The following is an 11,102-nucleotide window of genomic DNA, read 5'->3' as shown; positions in this document are numbered from 1 at the left end:
GTTTTGCTTTTTCGTATTTGAAAGACAATTGCAGACATCATATACGTAGAATGTTTGTTTATATATTTACATCAGTTGTTTTTACACGTGATTCCTGTAAGCATATAAAAAATTATAGCGTGGGATGAAAAAAAATTATAAAAAGACCCAAAATGTAGCGATGTGATGAAAAAAGAAAGAAGTATTTGAGAAAAAGAAATGTGGGATAAAGTAAGTAAGAAAGAAAAATTATAGTTGTGCATTTATTAAAAATATAGAAGTTTGTAAAGAAAAAAAAAATATGGAGAACATGAGTGAGGAAAAAAAGTGATATTTGCTTGTGAAAATTTTTCATCTAGTTGGATATTTCTCAACCAAATTTATGTTTGTACAGTATATATATATTTTTTTCCAAATATATCTCAAACAGATGTCACTACTTAAAAACAAAAAATATATATCATATATCTAAACACTTTACATTAATAAAAACCTAACGAGGGAGACAATAAATTTCTTTTTATTTAAAAAGATTATTTTTTTTGGGAAATTATATTGACATTTTCTTATGTTAGGTCTAATTTTACAAATACTTCTTATTATTTTCTAAAATTATAAGTATGTCCCTTAATTAGAGTATAGTTTAAAATTACAAATATAGTTTCTTCAATGAGTGAACCTTTACACAAACACCTCTTCAAAGGGATGTACTTGTAATTATATAAAGGGTAAATTACAATGACATCTTTTTGATTTGGCATAATTACGAATACTCCCTCATTATTTAAAAAATTACAAATACCCCATAATGTTTGATGAAATTATGTAATCCTTGGATGGAGGTATTAAATTGCAACTATACCCTACTATATTTTTTTCTTTCTTAAAAAGAAATTAAAGTTTGAAAAATTATGTACTTAGTCAATAAAAAATAAAAAAATTAAAGTATAAATAAAATTATAATGTTTAGCCCACAAGCGCATTATGGTCAGCTGACCATAAGAAAAGGATAAAGACCTAACGGAATTGACTAATTGTTAGGTGGCCGTTAAAATCAGTGGGTATTGTTAATTTTCGAAACGATGAGGGAATATTCGTACTTATGTAAAACCTTAAGGGAGGTCATTATCATTTATCCTTATATAAAATGTAAAGAATGTTTATGTATTTAAATCTAATCTCAAATATATTAATGTTATTTACCCTTTTACTTCTTCTATATTTTGGTATGGTGACAAAATGCAATTAACCCAAAAATAATATAGGAGAGTTTCTTGATGCAACAAGTGTATAAAAACGAAAGTAAAAGTCTCGTCCAATATCTCATTGTTCACATCTTTTTGTCAAATTTAACACCATATTATTCATTTAGTGGTCATATGGGTTTAATTCAAATGAGCTTTAATATGTAGTAAATATAATTTGAGATTAGAAATAAGTTTCACATTGTTACATATAGTTAATGTATTAATTTTAAATTATTGAAGCACTACAAGCAGAAATAATGTTGTATAATAATCAAATATTAAACAGTAATTTTAAATTTATCAATAATATTAAGTGATGATAACGAAAATAATGCCTAATGAGTTTTAAAAATAAAATTATACTTTGACTTTCAATAATCAAATACTCAACCCCATTAAAAATACTAAATATTAAAAATCAAACGATTCTCTTTCCTGAAAAAATTAAAATTAAACGATTTTCCTCCCTAATAAATTCAACCACACATTTATACCACCTAAAAGTAGGGATCATTTGACAAAATTTCAACCTAAGATTCCACGTTCCAACTAGCCTTTGCTACAACTTTTTTGATAGAATATATTTGCATAAATCAAAAGGGCATTATATAATCACATATATAGACCTCCCCCCCCCCCCCCTCCTCCCTCCACTTATTTTTTCTCCCGACTTTTTTATTTCAAATCATATTGCATCTTTTATTCTATTTAATATATAGATGCCACATACGTACAATATCTTCCTAAATAAAATAAATGGCATATTAATACATATTAGTCGAAATAGAAGATGCAAAAGGATCTGGAACGGAAAATCCAGTCCGCCTTTTCCGACCTCTACTCCTTAGTGTGATGAGCAATATTAATTCTTGAAACAAAAACAAGAGAATATATATCACAAACACCAAATCAAGTAGAGAACATTTTCCTCCTCTTCTTCTTTTTTTTCTTTTCTTCCCCCTTTAAAATCAACTACAAACATCATTTTACAACTTCTACTAGGAAAAAAAAATAACACAAAATCAGTCTAAGGATGGATGCATTCTGTTTCTTCCCAAATGGCCAACTCCGAGTTTATAAGCCCAGCAAAATGTAGTAGACGAGCGTTATTGGCAAGGCGATCAGCATCCCGAATATAACCCTATAAAGGTTATACAGACGAATTACGAGACGATAACATCGATAAAATAAGCATAATATTAATAACAAAGTATTAATTTCAGATTCTAAAGTTTTCGCTGCATATATGTAATAAAAAACTAATTATAATCTTTTAGTAAAAAAATTATCCCCGAGAAAAAATTGTCACAATAGACGATGAATGATGCGTTTTTAGTAATAACATAGATATATATACTGACAATTATATCAATCGTCATTATACATGTGTTATTAATTGTTTATAGTAACAACAATTTTGCACACAATATTTTTCCTAGCTAATTATCGTTAATGTCAGTTTTTATGCTTATATAATCATTAACTAAGTATTAATTACACTATAAATATATTGAAACTTGACATATAATCTATTCAAATTCAATTTGAATCATAATTTTTTTCATGTATAGCAGACTTACGCTGTGCTGAGGATATCAGGATGTACGTTGTACTCCTTGGCAAAAACAAAGGGTACAATTCCTTGAGGCAGAGCAGCCTACATTTCAAAATGTCACAAACAAACGTCATATTATAGGGAAAAAAGAAAAGAAAAATTATTATAGTATGTTATATATAAAAATAGATTTGGATTGAGTGTGACATTGTCCGGTTGCATTTTTCGAGTTATTGAACATCCCTTTCAGAACTAGTACGAATAATAATTACTTTTTTTAATAAAAAATAATAATAATCCAGAAAGAGTTAGATTCACGTGTTGGGAGTATTTCAGTGAGATTCTTTCAAAAGGGGTTTCACTTCACTTGGTTCTAAAATGGGGGACCATTCATTTTTTATTAATATCTCCAAACTCCAACAACTTTAGGATTTAGAAAAAAGATAAAACTTCAAACCCACTTCGTACTAAAATATATAGATATTATGTAAAATTATAATTTAAAATAATAATCGAAAGATTTGAGATCTTTTGGGATATGCAGTCGTCCAAAAAGATACAAAGAAATTGTTATTACGACTTGAAATCCTCACGTTCAGATCTATCGATTCAAAACATAAATATGAAATTAAATAATTAAAAGTGAATTTTTTTGAAAATATTCATTCAACTTAAGTCCTTTTTATTTTTCCTATTTATGTTATGGTGATGATAATGTAATTTTTTTTTTTTTTTTGCTATAAATAAAAGATGAAAGAAAAAAGAATGTTGGGGAGAGTGGGAAAAAGTAAATAAAAAAAGTGACCTGGACAATAGCAATGCGCAAGAGAACACCACGAAGGCCAACAGCAATGGAAGCAGCAGCCATGACAGCTGGTCCTGTAAGGAATCTCACAGCCATAGCAAAAGCTGCCACGGAATTACCACATGCTATGATCCTCGGCTGCAATGCCATGAACAGACCTGCAGTACGTACTCAACCAGTCAACATATCAAATCCCCAACATCAGCATGCACCTCTCATCATCATCATCATCACTACCGGGGGGGGGGGGGGGGGGGAAAATAAAAAAATAAAAAATAAAAGAGAGAAAAGAGCAACTAAAGAGGGAGACATGCTATCATGACCTCAACTTCGCTTTTCGCATGCTTTTGATGGATAACTCCTCCTCTTTACTATTCATTTAATTAAATGGACCTTAATTATTATAAATTGTCATTAAAGAGAGATCATGATCATTAGAAAAATTATAATTTTTTTATAATTAATTATCATAATTAAAAGTAAGTAGATAATTTTGTTGGGTAATTGCTGCACATAATGTCAAACATAGTTAAAAATCATAACAAATACGGATTGAACATGATAAATAATATTAATTTATCATTAATTTTAAATTACAATCATTTATCATGTATTAAAAAAAATCCCTTTCTTGTAATGGATAAAGAGGGAGAACTTGCAATTTTCATACTCATAACTTAGGTTCAGTACATTTTTAATCTCATTGCTTACCGAATTACGTCCAGTAATTGCAAATACTCTAACTTTCAATTTTCCTACCAACTAAAATTTATAAAAAAAAAATTATATACAAGTCATTTAACTGTTATCTTTTAAGAACGAAGAGAAATAGCCACGTAATATAACTTGATGTGATAGGTAAATGCAGAATTATTTGACAAATGTTGTAAACAAAATTGAATGAAAAGTATATATAAATTGATGGAGAGAAAAAAGAGAGGAAGACTCACCAAGACTGAACATGGCCATGCCAAGACCTGCATCTGACAGTATAGAGATGGACTTTGCTATGATAGCAGGCATTTGGACATGCCACCTAAAAAGGCCCAGATCAAAAATTTAACTTGAAAATGATGAGATAAATAAATAATAATTAAAAATTGAGAATAGATAGATAGATACCTGAATGAAATTAGAGACCAAGTAAGGCCAATTAAGCTAGAATAAGTGTTGGGATTTCTGATGAGTTTCCTCCAAACCATGATCAAAATAAGCCTTGTCATCACGCTTGTCGGAGGCATCACTTTCACTTTGTTCTCTTCACCTTCTCTATCCCCACCACCTCTGTTCCCAAAGCTCAACTCTTCTTTCTCCAAGTACTCGCCCTCTTCCTCATTCTCTCTTTGTCCCTCCCCTATTACCACAACATTAATATGTTATCACTTTAATTACATTGGAATTTTGGTATGCTACTAATGCATCCATTTATTAATAAAATGCACAAGTTGGTGAAAGTAGCTACTGTCTTTTATTTACCATCTCAAATTTAATTTAAACCCTTCAGAGCATAAAATTTATTTTTAAAAAAGAAAATATAACGACATTCTCTGCCGTCATATTTTATATTACATTTATTTATTTATTTTTAAATGAATTGGAGAGAGTGTGTGTGTGTGTGTGTGTGTGTGAGAATGGGCAAAAATTGTACCTTTGGCAGGAGAAACGGCAATTCTGGCTTCCTTAGCATTAGCATGGTGGTCTAATGCACCGTAATCATGGCCGCCAAAGACATCTGAAACCGGCGACGCACTTGAGCTCCAAACAAACATATGAAGATCTTTCCCACCTTCTTCACTCTTCTGCTGCTGCCCGTTCGCCTTCTTCGCTGCTTTCGAAGCGGTGGTGGGAGAGAACATGCCGGGATTCGGCGCCGGATAGCTCTGTGTATTGTTGCTGCCATGATAGTACCTTGGCTTGTTCGCATTGTTATTTGCAGTTTCCTCCTCGAAGTTTGAAGGTCTTGGAGTCGGCCCTCTTGAAGCCGAGAGCCCATAGACGTCATTTGCACCGAAGTTGGAGTTCCTCCCACCCCCCTGCATCATGGAGTAGAAGTCTGTGAGGTTGAAGCTGGAGCCTCTGGGGGTAGGGTTTCTTGAGGACTGGAGAGAGTAAATCTCTGCGTTGGTGAGGTTTGATGGCCTTGGAGTGGTGGACGAGAACCCCATTGATCTCCTCGAGAAGATGTCTGATCTTGAGGCGTTTGATTTCCTCACCGTCACGTGAAGCTTCCCGTCCTCCTTGATTTCCGCCTCCGTCTCCAGCGGCTGCCGCCCGTCCAATGACATCACATCAGAGTCAACGTGGATGGAGACTATTGAGCCGGCGGTATCTGGGAACTGCTCAGAGATGAGCATCCTGGCGCCTCTGTACTCGAACATGAAGAGCATCAGAGTGTACCATATGATGCACTGGAGCACGACGATTTGGACCATTAGAGCGCCGGAGAAGTCCCCGTACATCCCCTTCAACAACGGGATGCCCATAACAAGCGTGTTGGGGAGAGTTGAAAGGGAGAAAAGCGTGATTGTCCACTCCAAACACCCCCTCTTGCTCACATTAGCCCACACCGCGAGAATCGCTAGAACCATGAGCTTCTGCAGCGTATCAGCCGCAATAAAGCGTAAGTTCATCGCGTAAGGATTATTGCTGGCTATGAAGTGGAAAGACAGAAGCGGGACAGCGAAAAGCGCGACAAAGCGATTGATCCCGGAACACTGATCTGGAGTGAAGATTTTCCACCATTTGACTGAGCCGTAGGCCAGTATCATGGCCACGTACAGCGGCACAACTGCGGTCATAACATGGTAGAAGTCAGAGGATGTTATCATTTTCGGCTAGTTTTGTGAAAGCCCAGATCAAGAAAACCAAGAGAGAGAGGGAGAATGGGGCTGTGGGGATGGAGAAATGGAGAAGGTTTTTGGAGCAGAGAGCTGGAGCATGTGTTTTGGTTTATGGGGTTCCGAGTACTTAGTATTGTATGCAGAAGAGGAGAAAGGAGAGTATAATATATAATTTTTCCTTAATTATTTTTGGTAGAAATAGAGGTGCAGAATGCAGCTTTGAGAGTTGCAAAGCAAAGCTTGCACTTGCAGAGTCTCCAAAGGGAGAAAGGGAGGGGGAGGGGATGGGGCTGGCTTTGTTCTTTTCCTGTTTGTTTTGAGCTGTGTTTGGATTTGGAAGTGAGTGTGTGAATTTGATAGTGAGTTGGTGTGTGGGTTGTGTAAAGTGTGGCAGAAAAGGCAATTCGGTCGGAGGAGGTGCCTCAATTTTAGAGTTTGGACTCGGTTTCGCTAAATTCAGAATTAATCATACCGCAACTCACATTAAATTTCAACTAATTATATAATAAGTAAAATATATTTATTTATAGTTGATTTATAATTTAAAAAAAATAAATTAATCATTACACTTATTCTGTAATTGATTTAGTTAACTTGAATTTAATTTAAATAAAAATTTTCTTTAATCATATAATATAATTGATTTATAATTTATAATGATCATTGATTATATTAAAATAATAAATAATATAATTGATCGACTATAGTCAAAGTTTATTTGGATCAATATTTTGCATTTGGTTATCAAAGTTATGTTTTGGTTTTATTTCTAATATTGTATGATCGAAAAATAATGTAATAAGGGTTTTGACTAGTCTCATAACTTTCACTATAAATCATCAAAATAGGGGTGTAAACAAATCGAGCTCGAGGTTAATGTTCGAGCTTAATTTTGAGTTGTATGGCTCGAGCTCGATTCCTAAAATTGTAAAAATAGAGAATATAGTTGTTAATTAAAGTATAATGTGACATTTACAATATTCTTCATCTTAATTTTAAAAAATTTGTTAATATCAACAAATTTTTACCAATGAAAATATCTATTTATTAAACAAAAACAAACATAAAGGGTACTAAATGTAATTTTTCGAGTCACGATAAACCTATTTATAATTACACAAAATATCGATTTAGAACAATGTAATCATCCCTAAATAAAAATATATTGAAGTGTGTATTATATAAATATTGGAAAAATTAAAAGATAAAAATAAAAAGAAAGAAATCGAAAAGGCGCTTTGCGATCTCCTTTTGCACTTAACTTTCTTCTTGGATTCGCTTTTTGCGCTCGTGGGCTGTTGATGGGCTATGAATGTGCTTACATGGACTATTATTATATTCCCCCCACCCACAACCTCTCTCTCTCTCTCTCTCTCTCGCAAATTAGAGCGCAATGTGTGTATTGGTGCTGAATGAGTAAAATTAATGGGTTCATTCTTTATGCCTTAGCAACTATATTAATAACAACTACTTTTATATTCAAAATTATTGAGCCCTGCAAAGACTGGACTCACCTAAATATAATGTTTATACTTGTTAGGTACTTTTTTTGTGTAATATTTATTTTATTATTAATATTCGTTCGAGCGTGAAATCTGTTCCAATATTATATTCAATTACCAACAATCACGTATTCGACGTTACATTTATATTAAGAGGTAAAATTATAGATGTACAGTACTTTATAGACATCTGAATATAAGTAGGTGATAAGTGACCTTCTACTATAATTTATTTGACATTAATGAAAAATAAAAAAACTCGATCTTGTGTTTGATAGTTATTTTTTTATACTTATTTACTATCGGACTACAATTGATTTTCATCATATATAGAAATAATAATAATAATTTTAGTCCTGTAAGTATAGATGCGGCAATTTTAGTTTCCTACGAATTCATTATGATAAATTTGTCCTGTATTTTTTAAAATCTAGCACATTGAAAACAAAAATGACTGAAATTTACTAGAATTGCCTGAAAAGTATACTCAATTAAATTTGTCACGTGTACTTTTCAGGTCAAATTTCTAGACGTTTTTATCCTCAATGGGCGAAATATTTAAAATAATATGACAAAATTATCAAAATGAGTCTAAACTAAACTTGGAACCATCCCATACTTACACGACTAAAATTGCGATTTTCTCAATAAAGATATGAACATGCTTATAGTTTGTCCAAGTTATTAAAACAGGACTTGAATTTTGATCTCAAGCTTAGGAGTTGTCACTTTTAAGTCAGCATTTTCTTGAATTGAGCTGTCTTAAACTTGTTAATTGTTTGAGTACAGCTAAAACTAATGGGATAACGTACTTGACTTATACAACCATTAACACTAGATTTGCAAAAGTGAATCTGTAGTCTCTACAATTGATTTGTAAAGATAAGATATAGCTCATAAATTTAAATAAAATCTTACATGAAGTAATCAAATTTAGATAATCGACAACACGTGGCTCACATAAAAGATGGCTTTTTGCACCATTTTGACAAAACTACCCTCAATGCCAAAATGACAAAATAACCCTAGGATCCACGTACTCTTTTCTTGGACCAATTCGTTCCGAATTTGACACAAATATGACTTGTTAATGTGCTTGATCCCCATGATTGTTTGATTAAGATTCAGTAAATGATTCGTGATAAATCATACAACTTGATTATTTTTACAAATTCGTACTTCTTAAATGCCATACATATCTTTATACTACTTTGAATAGTTTCGAACTTTACTTAATATCTTTATCTTACTAATTTAAGTATCGAATAGTTCTAATGAAGGCATAGCTGACAGTGTTCTGACCAACTTTGTGATGTAAGTTTAATACAAGAAAATCCAACAACATGAGACCGCATAAAAAACTTGGACATTAAACCTTAGTTATTGTTGAATTCAGACTTCACACCACAATCGTATAATATGTTTACAGAAATATGGGAAGAAAAAATCACTTTATTGAGTTCAATTCTTATTAAATTTAAATAAAAGAAACATGTACATTGAGATGGGCTGAATATGGATCGGATCAGACTTCTTTTATAATTATACTAAATTTAAAAAAATTGTTGTAATTTACACAAAATTTCAGTGAAAACCAAATCAGACGAGGTAAGAACGAGTTTCCATTTGTATTTCTAGTGTGGGTTTTTTTTTTTTTTTCTCTTTTTTTGGTATAAATGGATTCAATGAGGAAGAATTAAATACATGTATTCTTGTACATAGCGCCCTCCACATTTTACAATGTGAGAAGATAATCTTCTTATAAAAGAGCAAACACACTTCATTTCGCCTTCCCATGCTATTTTTCTTAATCACTACATATATATATATATTAATTATACTTAATTTCCTTCTAAAAATTAAACCTTTTTTTCTATTTTTTTTGTTAAATTACAATTGCACACCCTCTTAGATTCTTATTTTAATAACTATACCATTTTCATTATGTGGTGGACGAAAAATGTTGATCTTAGTAAAAAGAAAATATTACTTTTTAATTTTACTCCTCACCTAGCATTTCGTATATATTATTATAATATAAGTAGTTTTTTTATTCGTCAATGGCTACTTTTTTTATCCAATTAATGATTTGGGAATGACATTTTATTGCAATTATAAGTATAAAATATTACTATGGTATATTTATCTATAAATTACACAAAATATTGAATGAAGGGTAAAATTGAACGTTTACATAAATCTTATTCAATATAAATATTTTTTATTTAAATCGTAACAGAAGAGGTACAAATTGTAAAATGAGATACAAGTGAAATTTCAAAAAATATGATCCAGTATCTTTCGAGGGGTTTATATGTAATTAACAAAAAGAGTAGGAAAAAGTTAATTTGATTGGTTCGTGGCTTATTTTCAATGTATCGATGGAATAAACTTCCCAAGTACCAACAAACATGGGGGTGGGGGAGATCCTGATTGGCGGCTACCAAGTAAACATACCTACCACATTCCTACAAGATTATCTTCAAAGATATAATATGATTAGAAAATAACAAAATTAAATTATATTCTACAAGTTATCAAATAGAAAGAAACAAAGTTTAAAGCCCACACACAAGCGTGCATTCAATTCAAATATAAAAATAGAAGCTGCAGTTATGAGATTAATCATATCATTACTTAAAAACATATAGAATATTATATTAATTATATTATTAGATTTGTATAATTTGTGCTATATATTTACATATTTGTGTTCGATGTAATATTTTAAATTTATGTTGATAATTTATTTTTTAAAAGAAATCAATATAAATAACATTATCACAAGCAAAATTTATGTAAATTTTTAACTAGTTATGTAAAAAATATAAAAATCGTAAATTTATGGAGTTTATACATATTTTATACTCAATATAAAAATTATAAATTTTGGATAGTTTTTATTTTAAATAACAGGTTTATAATAATTAGATTATATAGAAGAATGGTTGTAATATAGATATTTTAGTGGTATAAATAATAAGGGTATTTTTATCATAAAAAAATTAATGGTTGTAATATAGATATTTGGACCCTTGACATAGAGTCTATATAATCAATTATTTTAATTCCATGAAATATATGAATATTTATTTTATTTTATATGAATTTATGATTGAATTCATGTTCAATAATCTACATAATTACTATCTTTTACTGGGGGGGGGGGGGGGG

At 31.1% G+C, this 11,102-nt stretch overlaps 1 protein-coding gene across 1 annotated transcript; it reads right to left on the bottom strand.

Moving 5' to 3' along the window:
- LOC105166523 (probable auxin efflux carrier component 1c) lies at positions 2,013–6,794 on the bottom strand. Its single transcript, XM_011085905.2, has 6 exons — positions 5,235–6,794; positions 4,709–4,940; positions 4,537–4,622; positions 3,587–3,744; positions 2,807–2,883; positions 2,013–2,367 (listed from the first exon to the last, which is right to left on the bottom strand). Exons 1-6 carry the CDS (start codon positions 6,412–6,414, stop codon positions 2,301–2,303), a joined length of 1,800 nt encoding a protein of 599 aa, XP_011084207.1. The 5' UTR covers positions 6,415–6,794; the 3' UTR covers positions 2,013–2,300.

This window comes from Sesamum indicum, linkage group LG1 (genome assembly GCF_000512975.1).
Source record: "Sesamum indicum cultivar Zhongzhi No. 13 linkage group LG1, S_indicum_v1.0, whole genome shotgun sequence".
Lineage (NCBI taxonomy): Eukaryota > Viridiplantae > Streptophyta > Magnoliopsida > Lamiales > Pedaliaceae > Sesamum > Sesamum indicum.
The sequence above is the reverse complement of the archived record's forward strand: the minus strand, read 5'-3'. Positions and strand labels throughout refer to the sequence as shown.